Source organism: Hyla sarda, chromosome 1, assembly GCF_029499605.1.
Source record: "Hyla sarda isolate aHylSar1 chromosome 1, aHylSar1.hap1, whole genome shotgun sequence".
Taxonomy (NCBI): Eukaryota; Metazoa; Chordata; class Amphibia; order Anura; family Hylidae; genus Hyla; species Hyla sarda.
In genome coordinates, this window is record NC_079189.1 from 617,749,330 (window position 1) to 617,773,028 (window position 23,699).

General features: G+C 49.4%; 1 protein-coding gene across 1 annotated transcript in view; it reads left to right on the forward strand.

The window, feature by feature from the left end:
- LOC130312536 (C-type lectin domain family 1 member A-like) overlaps nt 1-20,227 on the forward strand; it is a 38,359-nt gene extending 18,132 nt beyond the window's left edge. Inside the window, exons 5-7 of the mRNA XM_056552582.1 lie at nt 1,554-1,699; nt 1,983-2,083; nt 19,464-20,227. Coding sequence (XP_056408557.1) covers nt 1,554-1,699; nt 1,983-2,083; nt 19,464-19,656 — 440 coding nt within the window. The 3' untranslated portion in view covers nt 19,657-20,227. The remainder of the gene's footprint in view (nt 1-1,553; nt 1,700-1,982; nt 2,084-19,463) is intronic.
- Nucleotides 20,228-23,699: the final 3,472 nt, after the last annotated feature.

Below are 23,699 nucleotides of genomic sequence, written 5' to 3' on the forward strand. Positions count from 1 at the left end.
ACAGGGCCAACTATGACTGTAAGAATAAACCAATAGGAAAGAGGTTGGTTGGGGGACGGGGCCCAACTATGACTGTAAGAGAAAAAGTGGGAAAGAGGTGCGTGGGGGACGGGGCCAACTATGACTGTAAGAATAAACCAGTAGGAAAGAGGTGCGTGGGGGACGGGGCCAACTATGACTGTAAGAATAAACCAGTAGGAAAGAGGTGCGTGGGGGACGGGGCCAACTATGACTGTAAGAATAAACCAGTAGGAAAGAGGTGCGTGGGGGACGGGGCCAACTATGACTGTAAGAATAAACCAGTGGGAAAGAGGTGCGTGGGGGACGGGGCCAACTATGACTGTAAGAATAAACCAGTGGCAAAGAGGTGCGTGGGGGACAGGGCCAACTATGACTGTAAGAATAAACCAGTAGGAAAGAGGTTGGTTGGGGGACGGGGCCCAACTATGACTGTAAGAATAAACAAGTAGGAAAGAGGAGCGTGGGGGACGAGGCCAACTATGACTGTAAGAATAAACCAGTGGGAAAGAGGTGCGTGGGGGACGGGGCCAACTATGACTGTAAGAATAAACCAGTAGGAAAGAGGTTGGTTGGGGGACGGGGCCAACTATGACTGTAAGAATAAACCAGTAGGAAAGAGGAGCGTGGCGGACAGGGCCAACTATGACTGTAAGAATAAACCAATAGGAAAGAGGTTGGTTGGGGGACGGGGCCCAACTATGACTGTAAGAGAAAAAGTGGGAAAGAGGTGCGTGGGGGACGGGGCCAACTATGACTGTAAGAATAAACCAGTAGGAAAGAGGTGCGTGGGGGACGGGGCCAACTATGACTGTAAGAATAAACCAGTAGGAAAGAGGTGCGTGGGGGACGGGGCCAACTATGACTGTAAGAATAAACCAGTGGGAAAGAAGTGCGTGGGGGACGGGGCCAACTATGACTGTAAGAATATATCTGATTATAACATTATAGGGACATCCAAAGACCCCGAGAGTCACCGCTCTGTGATCACATGATGGGACGGTGCGTGGGGGATGGGGCCCAACTATGACTGTAAGAATGTATCTGATTAATACATTATAGGAACATCCAAAGACCCCGAGGGTTACCGCTCTATGATCACATGATGGGACATTATTTACCTAAGGTTGGTCCTAGTCTGATATGTGGAAAGAGGCTACAACCCCAGAACTATCCATTAGGTTCACTTTACTATTTACCAGGAATAATACATTAGTGTTTTTTTTTTAGGTTTTGGAAAAAAATTTGTCCAACATTTTTGAGCAGTCGTTTATTGTTACTTTTTGAGCTACTTTTCCTGTGTTTTAAGCAAAAAGTTTTGAGCGGTGCACCAAAATCTGCAATATTTTTATGGCAGTTTCCCGGTGTTTGATAAATTCCCCCATTGTGTTATTTTTATATTTTTGAAGATATAATAAGTTCAAACTGGTTTCCCGCTCCAAACTTTCATCATGGGGGTCTCAGTCTACATTTATAGTCAGATATCTGTATATACTGTATAGTCAGATGACGTCTATATTTTCTCTATATTCCAGATATTTGCCCCAGAGATTGGATTCTGTTTGGTAAAAAATGTTTACGAGTCACAAATGAAGTGAAAAAATGGGCAGAATGTGACGAGTTCTGTAAAAATATGGAGGGGAACCTTATTGTTGTCCAAAAGAACGATCTGAGGCTTCAGGTACGATCCAATGATCTGATGAGGGATTCACTTGACCTTGTCTCATTTTAGGACAATGTGTTGCCCCCCCCCCCTTCTTTTTAGGCCTTCCCCTTCCTCCTTCATAGATATTAATGGAGCGTTACTTCTGCCAGACACAAGGTCATCCAACATATCCCTAGTAGAGATGGGGATCACAACATCAGACATGTCTAATACATATAACATAAATGTCACATGGGGAAGGACCCGCAGGACACCATAAGGATGACGATCCCTGATAACAATATATCTCTATTTCCAGGCTTTTCTGTCCAATCAGAATGGAGATTTCTGGATTGGAAAGGAACTTAGATGGGAATATAAGCCCTATAAATGTTCCTGGGAATGGCCAAATCAGTACAGGTGAGTCCTGTGTATTATTACTTCATTCTATTACAGGAACCTATGATGTTTATAAATTAGGACAATACAGGACAATCCTTGTATAAGGGGTTCATGGTATCTAACTGCACTTATTTCAGTATCAGTGCAGAATTTCCTAAATCCAAAGCCTAGTGGTTACCTGCAGCGTCCATCAGCAAGAGGCTAAATGTCACGAAAACATTAAATATAGAAAATAGAAGGAAACAAGAGAAGAAAGGCGGAGAGAAGAGGAGAGGAGGAGGAAAAAAGAAAAAGGAGAAGAGAGGACAAAAGTAGGGGAAGAGGAGTAGGGGAGGAGAAGAGAAAGAGGAGAAGAGAGGACAAGAGTATGGGAAGAGGAGTATGGGAGGAGAAGAGGAGAGGGAGGAGAAGAGGAGATGAGGAGAAGAAGAGGAGGAGAAGAGGAGGAGAAGAGGAGAAGATGAGGAGGAGAAGATGAGGAAGAGAAGAGGAGAGGAGTAGGGGAGGAGAAGAGGAGAGGGAGGAGAAGAGAAGAGGAGATGAGGAGAAGAAGAGGAGGAGAAGAGGAGATGAGATGAGGAGGAGAAGAGAAGGAGGAGAAGAGAAGATGAGGAGGAGAAGAGAAGATGAAGAGGAGAAGAGAAGATGAGGAGGAGAAGAGAAGATGAAGAGGAGAAGAGAAGATGAGGAGGAGAAGAGGAGATTATGAGGAGTAGAGGAGAAGAGGAGGAGAAGAAGAGAAGAGGAGGAGAAGAAGAGAAAAGGAGGAGAAGAAGAGGAGAGGAGATGAGGAGGAGAAGAGAAGAGGAGGAGATGAGGAGACGATCAGGAGGAAAAGAGGAGAGGAGGAGGAGGAGAAGAGGAGAAGAGAAGAGGAGATGAGGAGGAGATGAGGAGGAAGAGAAGAGGAGATGAGGAAGAGAAGAGGAGAGGAGGAGAAGAGAAGAGGAGAGGAGGAGAAGAGAAGAGGAGAGGAGGAGAAGAGAAGAGGAGAGGAGGAGAAGAGAAGAGGAGAGGAGAAGAGAAGAGGAGAAGAGAAGAGGAGAGGAGGAGAAGAGAAGAGGAGGAGAAGAGAAGAGGAGAGGAAATGAAGAAAAGAGAAGAGGAGAGGAGGAGGAGAAGAGGAGAGGAGGAGGAGAAAAGGGGAGGAGGATGAGGAGGAGAAGAGGAGAGGAGGAGAAGAGAAGAGGAGAGGAGGAGAAAAGGGGAGGAGGAGGAGGAGGAGAAGAGGAGAGGAGGAGGAGGAGGAGGAGAAGAGAAAAGGAGATTAGGAAGAGAAGAGGAGAGGAAAAGAAGAGAAGAGAAGAGGAGAAGAGAAGAGGAGATTAGGAAGAGAAGAGGAGAGAAGAGGAGGAGGAGGAGGAGAAGAGCAGAGGAGGAAGAGAAGAGGAGGAGAAGAGGAGAGGAAGAGGAGAGAAGAGGAGAAGAGAGGAGTAGGAGAAGAAATATAATATATAACGTAGCTGAAGTTTTGGTCCTACGTAGATCCACTCTTAGTGTAAGATACTTCCAGCATAGATACAAAACATTATAAGCAAAAAAAGTGCTTGGGAAGAGCCTAAAATATAAAAAAAATCACATTAAAAACAGGGGGCAAAATTGTGATAGGTAAGTAGAACCACCACTAATGGTCAGGGGGAGATACCACAAATACTAGACACACACTGGGACCTAAAGGACCCTGCCAGCCCAGTGCTGCTAGGTTTCTCATATACAGAATACTACCAACGTGTTTCTATAATTAAATTAGCGATGGTGTCATCAGGGAGGTAAACTTAAATAATAACCAGTAAAGTATAAATAAATTATTTACAGAGTCAATGCACCCAAATCTATCACATCTATCAATATGTATTGGTGGCCAATAAAGAAGAGCTTTCCCTATAGCATCTATTATGTGATAATTCAGATGGTCCTGTAAAGAAAAAGGCTCTTCCTAGTCATAGTGGTGCCAAACAGATATCAGATAGGCAACCGCCGGACTCCACCTAGAAAAATAGGCATAAAGGCAGCCGCCGGACTCCACCTAGAAAAATAGGCATAAAGGCAACCGCCAGACTCCACCTAGAAAAATAGGCATAAAGGCAGCCGCCGGACTCCACCTACAAAAATAGGCATAAAGGCAACCGCCAGACTCCACCTAGAAAAATAGGCATAAAGGCAGACCCTGGACTCCACCTAGAAAAATAGGCATAAAGGCAGCCACCGGACTCCACCTAGAAAAATAGGCATAAAGGCAGCCGCCGGACTCCACCTAGAAAAATAGGCATAAAGGCAGCCGCCAGACTCCACCTAGAAAAATAGGCATAAAGGCAGCCGCTGGACTCCACCTAGAAAAATAGGCATAAAGGCAGCCGCCGGACTCCACCTAGAAAAATAGGCATAAAGGCAGCCGCCGGACTCCACCTAGAAAAATAGGCATAAAGGCAGCCGCCGGACTCCACCTAGAAAAATAGGCATATAGGCAGCCGCCGGACTCCACCTAGAAAAATAGGCATAAAGGCAGCCGCCGGACTCCACCTAGAAAAATAGGCATAAAGGCAGCCGCCAGACTCCACCTAGAAAAATAGGCATAAAGGCAGCCGCTGGACTCCACCTAGAAAAATAGGCATAAAGGAAGCCGCCGGACTCCACCTAGAAAAATAGGCATAAAGGCAGCCGCCAGACTCCACCTAGTAAAATAGGCATAAAGGCAGCCGCCGGACTCCACCTAGTAAAATAGGCATAAAGGCAGCCGCCGGACTCCACCTAGTAAAATAGGCATAAAGGCAGCTGCCGGACTCCACCTAGAAAAATAGGTATAAAGGCAGCTGCCGGACTCCACCTAGAAAAATAGGCTTAAAGGCAGCCACCGGACTCCACCTAGAAAAATAGGCTTAAAGGCAGCCGCCGGACTCCACCTAGTAAAATAGGCTTAAAGGCAGCCGCCGGACTCCACCTAGAAAAATAGGCATAAAGGCAGCTGCCGGATTCCACCTATAGAGAAAAGACTCAAGAAAACAACCACTTAGTTATTGGACCTGCAGTGTAACAAAGTCATGTACGAAGTTCTTCCTACTCACGTATCAGATGATAGTACTGGAGACCGGGGGAGACACCCGCAGTGGCGCAGGGAACCGGAGTTGTCCGGCTCACTCACTCAGTGTAGTGAGGCGGCGGCGTCTGACCTAATTTCCGGACACGTGAGCGACTATATATGCGCGGCGCATCTCCCTTCTGCTGACGCGCGCAGAGGAGAGTGAGATGGGCGAAGCGAGCCGTGCAACATAATATATCGCTCAGTGTCACGGATCGGGTTGTCATATACAAATATAGTTAGGGGTTCATGGCAGGGACCATATTACACTTAGTTTATCACAAATACAGCGGTGATACAAGGAGACTTATTGGTGCTTCCCTTGTACGCAGTATAACTTATATATAAAGAGACTCAGGTATATATGTCACAGGGATCACATTTTGCTAATACCCGTGGCCCATATATAGGGGGGTGCTTCAAGGCGTTCAGTAGGTACAATGGGGGAGTTACGTATATAGTATCCCTCTATACACAGCAGACAGTATGACAACATATTAGTCCAAGGGTATATATACATGTACCACATGTATACATTAATAATCTACTATAATAGAAGCAGGATATGCCCATTTAGGGGGAGTTCCTGTTAAGGGAGCGGGAGGGAGGGGGCATAGTCAGGGCACTACAGAACCTACCATCACCCTGTAGACTCCCTAGTGCAGGTCCCTATAACCTAGGTGGGGTGGCTGCCCTAAAAAGGGTGGTCCTGCACTGGAACCTCCTATCTCAATGCTAGCCATCCCTACATATTATAGTGACCCCTAGCTTCTACAGGATGACTACAGCCTTCCCTACCTGCCTGGATGGGTCAACTGGGCAAATCCACCGCTTACTATTAAATTCAACATTACAAGAAGCAGCCATATTGAAGCTGCTCATTAAGACCTCAAGGAGCTACTGTATCACGGTGGAAGATCCAAAGGCACTCCTTCTGCAGGAGAAGTCGCTTGAGATCCCCACCTCTTTCTGATCCAGGGACCCTGTCGATGCCCACAAATACTCGAGAGGTCCCCTTTGTGCTGGCGGTTGGTGTGTACAGCTACCGGGGAATCTCTCGAATTAAGAATATCCCCAATGTGCTCCTGTACTCGCTTCCTCAGCTCCCTAATGGTTTTCCCTACATAAAGTCAGGGACAGGGGCATATGGCAACATATATGACCACTATGGAGGAACAATTTATAAAGTATTTAATGGAGATAGATCTATTTCGGGGGGGGGGGGGGGTCAGAGTTGGGACCATATTAGTTTTCATAATGTATTGGCAACCTGATAGTTGTGTCTACTGGTCAAAGATGACTTTGTACCAATATGTCCCCTAAACTCGGCCCTCATCTAAAGGTGATTTGTGGAGCATCACTAACAACATCCCGTAAATCGGGGTCCATCTTGAGTATGTCCCAATGTTGGGAGATGCTACTCCGTACAGAGTCTTAAAGTTTATCAAAAGTCCCAATGATCCTAATATATTGTGGATTATCTGCTGGAGATTAAGAAATTAAAAGGTCCCCCCCTAGACCTACTGGACGCGTCTCTGTATGCTTGAGTGAGAATATAGTCAGGGTACCCCCTCTCACAAAACCTCTGTCCCATGACCTGTGCCTCCCTCTTGTAATCTGTTGGACAGGAGCAATTCCTCCTGAGGCGTAAGAACTGCCTCTTTGGTATCCCCCTCTTAAGGGGGCCCGGGTGGCAGCTCTCCCACCTCAGGAGACTATTAATTGAGGTAATTTTTTGGAATATTGTACTTTGTAAGCTGCCATTTAGATCCTTAAAGATTTTTACATCCAAGCATGTTAATTCTGTATCTTGTGTTTCAAATGTAAAATACAGACCCAGGCTGCTGCTATTAATCGCATTGACCAACTGCTCAAATTCATGCCTTGTACCGTTCCATAGTACAAATAGGTCATCTATGAAACGTAGCCACATTAATGCTTGAACATAGAAATACTCTTTCTCATCCGAAATCAGGATGGTGGCCTCCCACCAACCGAGGGTAAGATTCGCATAACTGGGGGCACAAGGGCTCCCTATGGCTGCCCCCATGAGTTGGTGGTATATTTGGCCGTTAAATCGAAAGTGTGACGGTTCCTAGAGTCAACTCACCCCTTCGCTATTGTTGCCTGGGCTCCCAGAGGACTATGGACTATGGAAGAGTGACTGAGCGGAACTCGGACTAGCTTCAGGGGCGGACATGAGTAAGACTGGGACTTTGTGGGATTTTAGGACATCACTACATAAAGCTCCTTGTTGACATAAAGCTCCTCGTTGGATATCTTATTAAAATACCTTTATTTGCTGTTTTCATGACACATACTGTACACTCTGCACAGGGCACTAATTCTGCACACGGTCCACATTCTGCACACAGTCCACATTCTGCAGAGGGTCCACATTCTGCACACAGTCCACATTCTGTAGAGGGTCCACATTCTGCAGACGGTCCACATTCTGCACATGTGTCACGATTCGGCTTCCAGGTAGTGGATCCTCTGTGTCAGCGAGGGATTGGCGTGGACCGTGCTAGTGGACCGGTTCTAAGAGGCTACTGGTTTTCACCAGAGCCCGCCGCAAAGCGGGATGGTCTTGCTGCGGCAGTAGCAACCAGGTCGTATCCACTAGCAACGGCTCTACCTCGCTGACTGCTGAGAAGGCGTGGGACAGAAGGACTAGGCAGAGGCAAGGTCAGACGTAGCAGAAGGTCGGGGGCAGGCGGCAAGGTTCGTAGTCAGGATGGGTAGCAGAAGTTCAGGTACACAGGCTTTGGACACACTAAACGCTTTCACTGGCACAAGGCAACAAGATCCGGCAAAGGAGTGCATGGGAGGAGGTCAGATAAAGGCAGGGACCAGGTGGAAGCCAATTAGGCTAATTGGGCCAGGCACCAATCATTGGTGCACTGGCCCTTTAAGTCTCAGAGAGCTGGCGCGCGCGCGCCCTAGAGAGCGGAGCCGCGCGCGCCAGCACATGACAGCAGGGGACCGGGACGGGTAAGTGACCTGGGATGCGATTCGCGAGCGGGCGCGTCCCATCCCCAACGGCCATGACAGTGCAGCGCTCCCGGTCAGCGGGACTGACCGGGGCGCTGCAGGGAAAAAGACGCCGTGAGCGCTCCGGGGAGGAGCGGGGACCCGGAGCGCTAGGCGTAACAGTACCCCCCCCCTTAGGTCTCCCCTTTTTTTTGTCCGGTAACTGCCTCCCTTGGAATGAGGACACCGGGAAAGAATGCGGGGCTTCCTCAACGGGAGGCAGTACAGCAGGAGTTGGAATGGGGAGGGAGGGCAGAGGGTGAAGTTTGGCACGGGGCAGGGAGACACAAGGACGGGAGCCATGAGGGGACACAGAGGCTTGCCTGATGGGACTGGGAGGGGGGGAGAGGCACTTCCTGTGGCAGGCAGAGTCCCAGTTCTTTATCTCCCCGGTGGTCCAATCAAGGGTGGGGGAATGAAGCCGGAGCCATGGCAGACCGAGGAGGACCTCAGAGGTACAGTTGGGGAGAATGAAGAACTCAATCCTTTCGTGGTGGGGTCCGATAGACATCAGGAGGGGTTCTGTGCGGTAACGCACGGTGCAGTCCAATCTGGCTCCATTGACCGCGGAAATGTAGAGCGGCTTGACGAGACGGGTCACCGGGATGCTGAATTTATTAACAAAGGACTCCAAAATAAAATTCCCGGAGGCACCAGAGTCCAAGCAGGCCACGGCTGAGATGGAGGAGTTGGCTGTAGGGGAAATCCGCACGGGCACCGTGAGACGTGGAGAAGAAGACTTAGAACCAAAAGATGCCACACCCACGTGAGCTGGGTGCGTGCGTGCGTTTCCCAGGCGTGGAGGACGGATAGGGCAATCCACCAAGAAATGCTCAGTACTAGCACAGTACAGACAGAGATTTTCTTCTCTACGGCGATTCCTCTCTTCCTGGGTCAGGCGAGACCGATCCACTTGCATGGCCTCCTCGGCGGGAGGCCCAGGCGAAGACTGCAAAGGATGCTGTGGGAGAGGTGCCCAGAGATCTAAGTCTTTTTCCTGGCGGAGCTCTTGGTGTCGCTCAGAAAAACGCATGTCAATGCGGGTAGCCAAATGGATGAGTTCTTGGAGGTTGGCAGGAATCTCTCGTGCGGCCAGCACATCCTTGATGCGACTGGATAGGCCTTTTTTAAAGGTCGCGCAGAGAGCCTCATTATTCCAGGATAGTTCAGAAGCAAAAGTACGGAATTGTATGGCGTACTCGCCAACGGAAGAATTACCCTGGACCAGGTTCAGCAAGGCAGTCTCAGCAGAAGAGGCTCGGGCAGGTTCCTCAAAGACACTTCGGACTTCAGCAAAGAAGGACTGGACTGTGGCTGTGGCAGGATCATTGCGGTCCCAGAGCGGTGTGGCCCAAGACAAGGCCTTTCCTGAAAGAAGGCTTACTACGAACGCCACCTTAGACCGTTCAGTAGGAAACAAGTCTGACAACATCTCCATATGCAGGGAACACTGAGACAAAAATCCACGGCAGAGTCTGGAGTCCCCATCAAATTTGTCCGGCAGGGACAAGCGGAGGTTAGGAGCGGCCACTCGCTGCGGAGGAGGTGCAGGAGCTGGCGGAGGAGATGGTTGCTGCTGTAGCAGAGGCAGAATTTGCTGTAACATGGCGGTCAACTGCGACAGCTGCTGTCCTTGTTGGGCAATCTGCTGCGATTGCTGAGCGACCACCGTGGGAAGATCAGCGAGACTTGGCAGCGGCACCTCAGCGGGATCCTGGCCGGATCTACTGTCACGATTCGGCTTCCAGGTAGTGGATCCTCTGTGTCAGCGAGGGATTGGCGTGGACCGTGCTAGTGGACCGGTTCTAAGAGGCTACTGGTTTTCACCAGAGCCCGCCGCAAAGCGGGATGGTCTTGCTGCGGCAGTAGCAACCAGGTCGTATCCACTAGCAACGGCTCTACCTCGCTGACTGCTGAGAAGGCGTGGGACAGAAGGACTAGGCAGAGGCAAGGTCAGACGTAGCAGAAGGTCGGGGGCAGGCGGCAAGGTTCGTAGTCAGGATGGGTAGCAGAAGTTCAGGTACACAGGCTTTGGACACACTAAACGCTTTCACTGGCACAAGGCAACAAGATCCGGCAAAGGAGTGCATGGGAGGAGGTCAGATAAAGGCAGGGACCAGGTGGAAGCCAATTAGGCTAATTGGGCCAGGCACCAATCATTGGTGCACTGGCCCTTTAAGTCTCAGAGAGCTGGCGCGCGCGCGCCCTAGAGAGCGGAGCCGCGCGCGCCAGCACATGACAGCAGGGGACCGGGACGGGTAAGTGACCTGGGATGCGATTCGCGAGCGGGCGCGTCCCGCTGTGCGAATCGCATCCCCAACGGCCATGACAGTGCAGCGCTCCCGGTCAGCGGGACTGACCGGGGCGCTGCAGGGAAAAAGACGCCGTGAGCGCTCCGGGGAGGAGCGGGGACCCGGAGCGCTAGGCGTAACAACATGGCCCACATTCTGCACACGGCACTAGTTCTGCACAAGACACTATATAGGGAGAGTTAATTACCTTTATTGGATTATCTTCCAGAATTACTGTCACCTGTATTGTCTTTACTGCACTTCCCCCCGTGATGTCCTTCCTATAAATGGAAGGACATCACCTGAAGACTGGTGTTACCTGGTTCTTTGGATAAGGGGACGTGATATTCTCTAGTTCTGCCTAGAGATATTGCCTGTGGTATTCTGGGGCTTTTCGTCTGGAAGGAGAAGTCACTCTTGGCAGAGGGGGACACTGAGAGGTCCCTGGTCAGTCCATCACAATTGGTGGCAGCGGTGGGATCTGACTTCTCCAGGATTAACACTGAGACCAGCCCAGCTGGGGGAGATAGAGCCGCTGACTTACCCTGGCGAGGAAAAGCCTGTAAGGATGGAGGATTTTCGAAGAGAGGTTCAATGGTTCCTGGGTCTCTTCGGCAAGAGAGAGTGTGAATACCACGGAAGAGATGTCCATGCAGGAGAGCCTTAATTCACTTGCAGATTTGGGAAGTTGTTCTCAAGGAGTCAGTGAGAAGCTGAGCACAAGTCCTGCCCACCCCAGAACAATGCTTCAGGGAACAGGTCCACTTGCGGCTTCGCTACCTTAGAGATCAACCCATGGGCAGCGAAATGGCTGAGTTGCACAAATTGGTGCAGCAAAAAATGGAGCTCGAGGCTCATTACCGTGCCCTGTACTGGTGGGCAAGCTGCAGGCAGCCAGAGCAAAACACAATCTGTTCTCCGGAAGGGGCAGTCTTCGGCTGGCCTGTGGGACGCATTCGAGGAGCGGTACGACTTTGGCCATACCGAGGCATACAGACTCTGGAACATCCAGGACAAGCAAAGAGAGATGCTGCCGCAATCAGAGGTACCAGACCTGGATCCAGATCTATCTTGACTGACATACCAGGAATGGTACCTCAAGGAAGACTACCTGTCCTTGTTTGAAGGTGTTTTCTACGGTCTCGAGCCCTGTACAGTGGAGGAAACTGGCACAAATGAGACGGCTGGTCTCTGTCCTCCCCTTCCCCTGGATTGCACACCTGACCACGACGCTCTAGCAGTATCCGGTCAGGACACACCGTCAAAAGTGCAGGCATCAGGGCTGAGTTCTGCTACACTCTGTCCAGTATCAGACACCGCTGGAAGCTCTGCAGCTACAGAGGGGTCCGTGTTCTTTGTACCGAACCACCCTGGATCACAGGAAGTCGGCCTGGATCCCCAGCGGCTGTTTAGCGGTACGGGAGCAAGCACACTCTGTGCAGCTCCCCGGTTGGAGAATTCCATGTTGGGAGATGGAGTGATCGGCTCATCTCCCCTGCGGCTGCAGACGTTTTCGGGAGGTGACACAAACAGTAAGCCTCCCCAGTGGCAGAAGTTGCAACCAGGTGAGGAGGCAGTCAACCTCCCTCTCCACCTACCGATCACATCCCTGGCTGAAACGCCCACATCAGGGCTGAGATCTGCTACACTCTGCTCAACACCAAACACTGCCGGCAGCTTTGCAGCTACAGAGAGGTCCGTGATCCCTGTACCGGTCCACCCTGGATCGCAGGCAGACGGCCTGGATCCCCAGCGGCTGTGGAACAGTACAGAGGCTGGCACAGTAGGTGCTGCTCCACAGTGGCAGATATTGGAAATATTGTTTGAGAGGGGCTCAGAAGCTAACCTCCTTCCCATGGACTGTGGACTAGATCAGGCCTTCCCCCTCCCCTGGCTGAGGAGGGGGGAGATGCGGAAACGTTTTTTGGGGGGAGCTCCAATGAGCTTCATGCAGGGTTTGCTGGTATTGGATTACGTTGTTGCCGCACACCCCAACAGAGAGGAGGACCAGGACAACTGGGACTGGTGGATGAGGCCACAAATTCATATGTTGGGATCACACCGGGTCTGCCGTTTTTGTTAGGGGGAGTACTGGGATGGTTCCTAGAGTCAACTTACCCCTTCGCTATTGTTGCCTTGGCTCCCAGAGGACTATGGCTATGGAAGAGTGACTGAGCTGAACTTGGACAAGCTTCAGGGGCAGGCATGAGTAAGACCGGGACTTTGATGGACTTTAGGACGTCACTATTTCCACAGTTTGTGCCCCTCAGTTAATGTTGTCCAGTGACATAAAGCTCCTTGTGGGATATCTTATTAAAATACCTTTATTTGCTGTTTTCATGACACATTCTGCACACGGTCCTATAAAAGGAGGCACTGGTTCCTCAATAAAAAAAGAGAGATTTTTATACCTGAAGACTGGTGTTGCCTGGTTCTTTGGGTAGAAGGATGCAATATTCTCTAGTTCTGCCAAGAGATATTGCCTGTGGTATGCTGGGGCTTGTCGTCTGGAAAGAGAAGTTGCTCTTGGCAGAGGGGGACACTGAGAGGTCCCTGGTCAGTCTGTCACAGAATGTAATTCCTGGTAAGGACGAACCAGAGCAGTTGGAGTACAAAGGTTTTATGGTCCTGAAGGTATGTGCCCCTGGTCTTTAGGTAATATTCTGGTGGTGTGCTTCTACATCAATACTTGCCAAGATGGTACCCTAACTGACGTTAACTCCCTCAATACATTTAAGCCCTACCCCTAGAGACACTGAGAGAGAAGTCTCCTCCTCGGACACTGATCATTCAGAACGGGGCACTCTGGGACGTAGGGGGGAACCAATAGAGGCCCGGGCAGAAATAGACGTGGGAGAGGAAGGGGAAATTACAGAGGAAATAACAATAATCTAACAGTAACATGTGGCGCTGCCTCATCATCCTCTCCCTCTCCTTTTTTAGATGCCAGCCAGAGGGATCAATACCCACAGAAGCACAAACCCGTGTTCTCCTAAACGTATTATCCTTTGTACCAACTGTTAATCATGATACTTTTGAGTGGACAAAAGATTCAAATCTGTTCGTCTGAATTAAAGGGGCTCAAATTCTTTCAATTAAAAAACAGATGCGAATGCCATGAACATGGTCTGAACAAGACCTGGTGGCCACTAGGGATCTAGTTGACCTCCTTGAGGATAATGATCACCCTTTGGGTCAGGGTTCTTTCACAGACTTAAAACCTAAAAGCAAATCATTCCCACCAATGAGTGATACTTCTTGCATAGATGTTTTTCTGGAACTTGTATTTAGAGACTGACGATTACAAACCCCCTCCTGTAAAGACACCAGGGATAACCTCACATTTTAGGAGAGACAAGCCCTGAGACAACTGAGTAAAAACAAACAGTTAGTCATTAAGGCCTCTGATAAGGGTGGTAATTGTCCTTCCTGATAGATCCAAGTATACTCGTATGGGTAAGCACCTTCTTGAAGATCATGAGACATATGAATTACTTTCCTCAGATCCCACTCTGCTGTACACCAAGGAATTATCGTGCATTCTGAAGAATGCATTGGCTAAAAACTAATTGACATCAAGGAATTTGAGTTTCTCATGCCTACTACCCCGACTATTCCCACATTCTACGTGTTACCTAAGATACACACAGGGGTCACCCCCCTGAAAGGCCAACCTATAGTGTCTAGCATAGGTAGTATTACACAGGATGTGGGAATATATGTGGATAGAATACTCAGACAATTTGTGTCCACATTGCCCTCCTATCTGAGAAATACGATGGACCAGCTTAAGCATACTGAGGGAGTTAACAGTAAAGGTACCATCTTGGCAAGTATTGATGTAGAAGCCCTCTATTCGTCTATACACCACCAGATTGGTCTTTAAGCCGTAGAATATTACCTAAAGAACAGGAGCACATACCCTCAGGACCATAAGACCTTCGTATTCCAACTGCTTAGGTTCGTCCTTACCAGGAATTACTTTCTATATAGAAATATACCCCCAACTCAGGGGGCAGCCATAGGGAGCCCTTGTGCCCCCAGTTATGCGAATCTTACCCTGGGTTGGTGGGAGGCCACCATCCTGATTTCGGATGAGAGAGAGTATTTCTATGATCAAGCATTAATGTGGCTACGTTTCATAGATGACGTATTTGTACTATGGAACTGTTCGAGGCATGAATTTGAGCAGTTGGTATGGAATTAACATTTTTGGATGTAAAAATCTATTCAAGATGGATCCCGATTTATGGGATGTTGTGAGTGATGCTCCACAAATCACCTATAGACAAGGGCCGAGTTTAGGGGACATACTGGTATAAAGTTATGTTTGACCAGTAGACACAACTGCCCAGACAAGGCTGGGTAAGATGGCACCCATTAATGGCTGCTTAAGTGCCGACACTGTCAGCTTGCCAATACATTATAAAAAATAAAATGGTTCCAACTCTGACCCTCCAAAATAGATCTATCCCCATTAAACACTTTATAAATTGTTCCTCTAAAGTGGTCATATATGTTGCCATCTGCCCCTGTCCCCGACTTTATGTAGGGAAAACCATTAGGGAGCTGAGGATGCGAATACTGGAGCACATTGGGGATATTCTTAATTTGAGAGATACCCTGGTAGCTGTACACACCAACCACCAGGACAAAGGGGACCTCTCGAGTATTTGTGGTCATCGACAGGGTCCCTGGATCAGAAAGAGGTGGGGATCTCAAGCGACTTCTCCTGCAGAAGGAGTGCCTTTGGATCTTCCACCGTGATACAGTAGCTCCTTGAGGTCTTAATGAGCAGCTTCAATATGGCTGCTTCTTGTAATGTTGAATTTAATAGTAAGCGGTGGATTTGCCCAGTTGACCCATCCAGGGAGGTAGGGAAGGCTGTAGTCATCCTGTAGAAGCTAGGGGTCGCTATAATATGTAGGGATGGCTAGCATTGAGATTGGAGGTTCCAGTGCAGGACCACCCTTTTTAGGGCAGCCACCCCACCTAGGTTATAGGGACCTGCACTAGGGAGTCTACAGGGTGATGGTAGGTTCTGTAGTGCCCTGACTATGCCCCCTCCCTCCCGCTCCCTTAACAGGGACTCCCCCTAAATGGGCATATCCACTGCTTCTATTATAGTAGATTATTAATGTATACATGTGGTACATGTATATATACCCTTGGACTAATATGTTGTCATACTGTCTGCTGTGTTTAGAGGGATACTATATACGTAACTCCCCCATTGTACCTACTGAACGCCTTGAAGCACCCCCCTATATATGGGCCACGGGTATTAGCAAAATGTGATCCCTGTGACATATATACCTGAGTCTCTTTATATATAAGTTATACTGCGTACAAGGGAAGCACCAATAAGTCTCCTTGTATCACCGCTGTATTTGTGATAAACTAAGTGTAATATGGTCCCTGCCATGAACCCCTAACTATATTTGTATATGACAACCCGATCCGTGACACTGAGCGATATATTATGTTGCACAGCTCGCTCCGCCCCTCTCACTCTCCTCTGCGCGCGTCAGCAGAAGGGAGATGCGCCGCGCATATATAGTCGCTCACGTGTCCGGAAATTAGGTCAGACGCCGCCGCCTCACTACACTGAGTGAGTGAGCCGGACAACTCCGGTTCCCTGCGCCACTGCGGGTGTCTCCCCCGGTCTCCAGTACTATCATCTGATACGTGAGTAGGAAGAACTTCGTACATGACTTTGTTACACTGCAGGTCCAATAACTAAGTGGTTGTTTTCTTGAGTCTTTTCTCTATAGGTGGAATCCGGCAGCTGCCTTTATACCTATTTTTCTAGGTGGAGTCTGGCGGCTGCCTTTATGCCTATTTTTCTAGGTGGAGTCTGGCGGCTGCCTTTATGCCTATTTTTCTAGGTGGAGTCCAGCAGCTGCCTTTATGCCTATTTTATTAGGTGGAGTCCAGCGGCTGCCTTTATGCCTATTTTACTAGGTGGAGTCCGGCAGCTGCCTTTATGCCTATTTTACTAGGTGGAGTCCGGCGGCTGCCTTTATGCCTATTTTTCTAGGTGGAGTCCGGCGGCTGCCTTTAAGCCTATTTTTCTAGGTGGAGTCTGGCGGCTGCCTTTATGCCTATTTTACTAGGTGGAGTCCGGCGGCTGCCTTTAAGCCTATTTTACTAGGTGGAGTCCGGCGGCTGCCTTTATGCCTATTTTTCTAGGTGGAGTCCGGTGGCTGTCTTTATGCCTATTTTTCTAGGTGGAGTCCGGCGGCTGCCTTTATGCCTATTTTTCTAGGTGGAGTCCGGCGGCTGCCTTTATGCCTATTTTTCTAGGTGGAGTCCGGCGGCTTCCTTTATGCCTATTTTTCTAGGTGGAGTCCAGCGGCTGCCTTTATGCCTATTTTTCTAGGTGGAGTCTGGCGGCTGCCTTTATGCCTATTTTTCTAGGTGGAGTCCGGTGGCTGCCTTTATGCCTATTTTTCTAGGTGGAGTCCGGTGGCTGTCTTTATGCCTATTTTTCTAGGTGGAGTCCGGCGGCTGCCTTTATGCCTATTTTTCTAGGTGGAGTCCGGCGGCTGCCTTTATGCCTATTTTTCTAGGTGGAGTCCAGGGGTTGCCTTTATGCCTATTTTTCTAGGTGGAGTCCGGCGGCTGCCTTTATGCCTATTTTTCTAGGTGGAGTCTGGCGGCTGCCTTTATGCCTATTTTTCTAGGTGGAGTCTGGCGGCTGCCTTTATGCCTATTTTTCTAGGTGGAGTCCGGCGGCTGCCTTTATGCCTATTTTTCTAGGTGGAGTCTGGCGGCTGCCTTTATGCCTATTTTTCTAGGTGGAGTCCGGCGGCTGCCTTTATGCCTATTTTTCTAGGTGGAGTCTGGCGGTTGCCTTTATGCCTATTTTTGTAGGTGGAGTCCGGCGGCTGCCTTTATGCCTATTTTTCTAGGTGGAGTCCGGCGGTTGCCTATCTGATATCTGTTTGGCACCACTATGACTAGGAAGAGCATTTTTCTTTACAGGACCATCTGAATTATGGCATAATAGATGCTATAGGGAAAGCTCTTCTTTATTGGCCACCAATACATATTGATAGATGTGATAGATTTGGGTGCATTGACTCTGTAAATACTTTGTTTATACTGGTCTGGTTATTATTTTAGTATACCTCCCTGATGACACCGTCTCTAATTTGATTATAGAAACATGTTGGTAGTATTCTGTATATGAGAAACCTAGCAGCACTGGGCTGGCAGGGTCCTTTAGGTCCCAGTGTGTGTTTAGTATTTGTGGTATCTCCACCTGACCATTAGTTGTGGTTCTACTTACCTATCACAATTTTGGCACAATTTTGCCCCATGTTTTTAATGTGATTATTAAAAGTTATATTTTAGGCACTTCCCGAGAAACTTTTTCTCGGGAAGAGGAGTAGAGAAGAGGAGTAGGAGGAGAGTAGAGGAGGAGAAGAGAAGAGGAGTAAGAGAAGAGGATAGGAGTAGGAGAAAAGGAGGAGGAGGAGTAGGAGAGGAGAGTAGTAGGAGAAGAGAGGAGGAGAAGAAGAGGAGAGGAGTAGGAGAAGAGGAGAGAAGAGGAGAGGGGTAGTAGAAGAGAAAAAGAGAGGAGAAGAGGAGAGGAGGAGAAGAGAGGAGGAGAGGAGGAGTATAGGAGAGGAGGAGAAGAGGAGTAGGAGAGGAGAGGAGTGGGAGAAAAGAGGAGGAGAAGAAGAGGAGAGGGGTAGGAGAAGAGAAAAAGAGAGGAGAGGGGGAGAAGAGGAGAGGAGAGAAGGAGAAGAGGAGAGGAGGAGAAGAGGAGAGGAGGAGAAGATGAGTAAGAGAAGAGGAGTAGGAGAGGAGAGTAGTGGGAGAAGAGAGGAGGAGAAGAAGAGGAGAGGAGTAGGAGAAGAGGAGAGGGGTAGGAGAAGAGAAAAAGAGAGGAGAGGAGGAGAAGAGAGGAGGAGAAGAGGAGAGGAGTGGGAGAGAAGAGGAGTGGGAGAAAAGAGGAGGAGAAGAAGAGGAGAGGGGTAGGAGAAGAGAAAAAGAGAGGAGAGGGGGAGAAGAGAAGATGAGAAGAGGAGAGGAGGAGGAGAGGAGGAGAAGAGGAGAGGAGGAGATGAGTAGGAGAAGAGGAGTAGGAGAGGAGAGTAGTGGGAGAAGAGAGGAGGAGAAGAAGAGGAGAGGGGTAGGAGAAGAGAAAAAGAGAGGAGAGGAGGAGAAGAGAGGAGGAGATGAGGAGAGGAGGAGAAGAGGAGAGGAGGAGGAGAAGAGGAGAGGAGGAGAAGAGAGGAGGAGAAGAGGAGAGGAGGAGAAGAGAGGAGGAGAAGAGGAGGAGGGGAGAGAAGGAGAAGAGGAGAGGAGGAGGAGAAGAGAAGAGGAGAAGACACGCCCCCTCCCATAGACATGAATGGATGGGGCGTGGTGTGAAGTCACTATCTGGGCCTCCAGCTCTGAGCGTCCTGAACAAAATGTTCAGAACGCTGGAGCACTGGAGTACCTCTTTAAAGAGACTTGAGGTGCTTCAGAGGTCAGTCATCTAGGCCTCAAACTTTGGAGAACTATGATGACCCAGCCCCCACCTGACCAACCCAGAGGGAGGAGGAGGAGGTTTGACCCTCTGAGCTGTATAATATAGATATTGAGGGTATTTGTGACTACAAACCTGGTAATAAACTTGGTGACATCTTGGAAACAGCTGGTGGAAATCTCTTTTTACCAACTGACCAAAGATGTCTCCCAAGGACATGTATACACTGATAATGATATGTAAGGACTTTGCTGGGACTAGTAACAGGTATCCAGAGGTCTGGTGACTTTGACCCTTGCACGTATTACACTCTCTCCAGTGTCTCAGTTGGACCAATAGGGGGTGATCGGGACATGGGGTTATTGGCAGGATTCTGCCCCCACCTCCAGGGGGCATTACCTGTGCAGGGGCTCTGGTCACCAGTTAGGGGCCCGTACTGTATAAATGCGTGTGATGTGCTTGAAGAGAATTAAATATTCCGACATCTTTTTTTGTATTTCATTTTTTTTTCAGGCAAGAAACGGGAAAATGTTGGCAAATCAGAAATGGAAATTTGATGCCTGAGGAATGTTGGGAAAAGAAAAAGTGCATCTGTGAGAGGAATCTTGTCCTAGTGACATTAAAGAAATACTATAGTGATTATTCTCCATATATAAATCTGTGGGACGCATCATATCATTGCTGGAAGAAATATGAAACAAGATAATGAGATAAAAATATTCATATACAAAAGACATCAAACCGGATGAACCTGCCCCGACCCTGGCCTGCCCCGACCCCGTCCTGCCCCGACCCCGGCCTGCCCCGGCCTGCCCAGACCCCGGCCTGACCTGACCCCGGCCTGCCCCGACCCCGGCCTGCCCCGACCCCGGCCTGCCCCGACCCCGGCCTGCCCCTGCCCCGACCCCGGCCTGCCCCGACCCCGGCCTGCCCCGACCCGGCCTGCCCCGACCCGGCCTGCCCCTGCCCCGACCCCGGCCTGCCCCGAACCCGGCCTTGCGCTTCATTCTCCTTCTCTCAATGTCACCTCCTGGTGTTCACCGATAATAAAGCTTCAGTCCTTCAGGTTTCATACTGTTCCTTTGTGGACGGTCCATTGGGTTCTTCACCGCTCTCTACAGTCCACCAGGATGTCATCATGTGACTCAACAGATGTATGCAGGGGATGTGGAGCTTTGCCCCCTATAAACCCTTATTGAAATCAAATTGCACCCAGATGGAAATGTCAGATTGCTGCAAAATTCTGCATGAATTCATAAGGGCGTAAAATTGTTCCCCCCTGCTATACTATAAAAGGCTCTCAGAGGCTACTTTTGGATAGTGTACCTGTGGGTGAGGGATTAGTGACTGATATAAAAGTCTCTCAGAGGCTACTTTTGGGCAGTGCACCTGTGGGTGAGAGATTGGTGACTGATGGAAATGTTTTTTATGATGCATTGGAAGACATTGTGCCCAGCTGACAGACTTTAGGAAGGGACATACCAATGATTTAGGGAAGCAGGATGGTTGTTTGGACATACTGCCCCCCATCTAGGCCAGTCTGACAGAGGTGTTAGGAGGTGTTGGGAAATATGGTTACCTAAGGGAACTCAGTGCAAACAAGCTCCGGACGGCCCAGACAGATCAAAAGTAGAGAGGATGATGTGATCACCAGTAGAGAGGAGGGTGTGATCACCAGTAGTGAGGAGGGTGTGATCACCGGTAGAGAGGAGGGTGTGATCACCAGTAGAGAGGAGGGTGTGATCAGCAGTAGAGAGGAGGGTGTGATCAGCAGTAGAGAGGATGGTGTGATCACTAGTAGTGAGGAGGGTGTGATCACCAGTAGAGATGATGATATGATCTCCAGTAGAGAGGAGGGTGTGATCACCAGTAGAGAGGAGGGTGTGATCACGAGTAGTGAGGAGGGTGTGATCACCAGTAGAGATGATGATATGATCTCCAGTAGAGAGGAGGGTGTGATCACCAGTAGAGAGGATGATGTGATCTCCAGTAGAGAGGAGGGTGTGATCACCAGTAGAGAGGATGATGTGATCTCCAGTAGAGAGGAGGGTGTGATCACCAGTAGAGAGGAGGGTGTGATCACCAGTAGAGATGATGATATGATCTCCAGTAGAGAGGAGGGTGTGATCACCAGCAGAGAGGAGGGTGTGATCACCAGTAGAGAGGATGATATGATCTCCAGTAGAGATGATGATGTGATCACCAGTAGAGAGGAGGGTGTGATCACCAGTAGAGAGGAGGATGTGATCACCAGTAGAGAGGAGGGTGTGATCACCAGTAGAGAGGAGGGTGTGATCACCAGTAGAGATGATGATATGATCTCCAGTAGAGAGGAGGGTGTGATCACCAGTAGAGAGGATGGGGTGATCACCAGTAGAGAGAATGGTGTGATCACCAGTAGAGAGGAGGATGTGATCACCAGTAGAGATGATGATATGATCTCCAGTAGAGAGGATGGTGTGATCACCAGTAGAGAGGATGGTGTGATCACCAGTAGAGAGGATGGTGTGATCACCGGTAGAGAGGATGATGTGATCACCAGTAAAGAGGAGGGTGTGATCACCGGTAGCGAGGATGATGTGATCTCCAGTAGAGAGGATGGTGTGATCACCAATAGAGAGGAGGATGTGATCTCCAGTAGAGAGGAGGATGTAATCTCCAGTAGAGAGGAGGATGTGATCACCAGTAGAGAGGAGGGTGTAATCACCAGTACAGAGGAGGGTGTGATCACCAGTAGAGAGGAGGGTGTGATCACCAGTAGAGAGGAGGATGTGATCACCGGTAGAGAGGATGGCGTGATCTCCAGTAGAGAGGAGGGTGTGATCACCAGTAGAGAGGATGGCGTGATCAACAGTAGAGAGGAGTGTGTGATCACCGGTAGCGAGGATGATGTGATCTCCAGTAGAGAGGATGGTGTGATCTCCAGTAGTGAGGAGGGTGTGATCTCCAGTAGAGAGGATGGTGTGATCACCAGTAGAGAGGATGGTGTGATCACCAGTAGAGAGGATGGTGTGATCACCAGTAGAGAGGATGATGTGATCACCAGTAGAGAGGATGGAGTGATCACCAGTAGAGAGGAGGGTGTGATCACCAGCTGAGAGGATGATGTGATCACCAGTAGAGAGGAGGGTGTGATCACCAGTAGAGAGGAGGGTGTGATCACCAGTAGACAGGATGGTGTGATCACCTGTAGTGAGGAGGGTGTGATCTCCAGTAGTGAGGAGGGTGTGATCACCAGTAGAGAGGAGGGTGTGATCACCAGTAGAGAGTATGGTGTGATCACCAGTAGAGAGGAAGGTGTGATCACCAGTAGAGAGGAGGATGTGATTACCAGTAGAGAGGATGATGTGATTACCAGTAGAGAAGAGAGTGTGATTACCAGTAGAGAGGATGGTGTGATCACCAGTAGTGAGGAGGGTGTGATCTCCAGTAGAGAGGATGATGTGATTACCAGTAGAGAAGAGAGTGTGATTACCAGTAGAGAGGATGGTGTGATCACCAGTAGTGAGGAGGGTGTGATCTCCAGTAGTGAGGAGGGTGTGATCACCAGTAGAGAGGATGGTGTGATCACCAGTAGAGAGGATGGTGTGATCTCCAGTAGAGAGGATGGTGTGATCACCAGTAGTGAGGAGGGTGTGATCTCCAGTAGTGAGGAGGGTGTGATCACCAGTAGAGAGGATGGTGTGATCACCAGTAGAGAGGATGGTGTGATCTCCAGTAGAGAGGATGGTGTGATCACCAGTAGTGAGGAGGGTGTGATCTCCAGTAGAGAGGAGGGTGTGATCGCCAGAAGAGAGGAGTGTGTGATCACCAGTAGAGAGGAGGGTGTGATCACCAGTAGAGAGGAGGGTGTGATCACCAGTAGAGAGGATGATGTGATCACCAGTAGAGAGGATGGTGTGATCTCCAGTAGAGAGGATGATGTGATCACCAGTAGAGAGGAGGGTGTGATCACCAGTAGAGAGGAGGGTGTGATCACCAGTAGAGAGGATGGTGTGATCACCAGTAGAGAGGATAGTGTGATCACCAGTAGAGAGGAGGGTGTGATCACCAGTAGAGAGGAGGGTGTGATCACCAGTAGAGAGGAGGGTGTGATCACCAGTAGAGAGGAGGGTGTGATCACCGGTAGAGAGGATGATGTGATCACCAGTAGAGAGGATGATGTGATCACCAGTAGAGAGGAGGGTGTGATCACCAGTAGTGAGGAGGGTGTGATCACCGGTAGAGAGGAGGGTGTGATCACCAGTAGAGAGGAGGGTGTGATCAGCAGTAGAGAGGATGGTGTGATCACTAGTAGTGAGGAGGGTGTGATCACCAGTAGAGATGATGATATGATCTCCAGTAGAGAGGAGGGTGTGATCACCAGTAGAGAGGAGGGTGTGATCACGAGTAGTGAGGAGGGTGTGATCACCAGTAGAGATGATGATATGATCTCCAGTAGAGAGGAGGGTGTGATCACCAGTAGAGAGGATGATGTGATCTCCAGTAGAGAGGAGGGTGTGATCACCAGTAGAGAGGATGATGTGATCTCCAGTAGAGAGGAGGGTGTGATCACCAGTAGAGAGGAGGATGTGATCACCAGTAGAGAGGATGATATGATCTCCAGTAGAGATGATGATGTGATCACCAGTAGAGAGGAGGGTGTGATCACCAGTAGAGAGGAGGATGTGATCACCAGTAGAGAGGAGGGTGTGATCACCAGTAGAGAGGAGGGTGTGATCACCAGTAGAGAGGAGGGTGTGATCACCA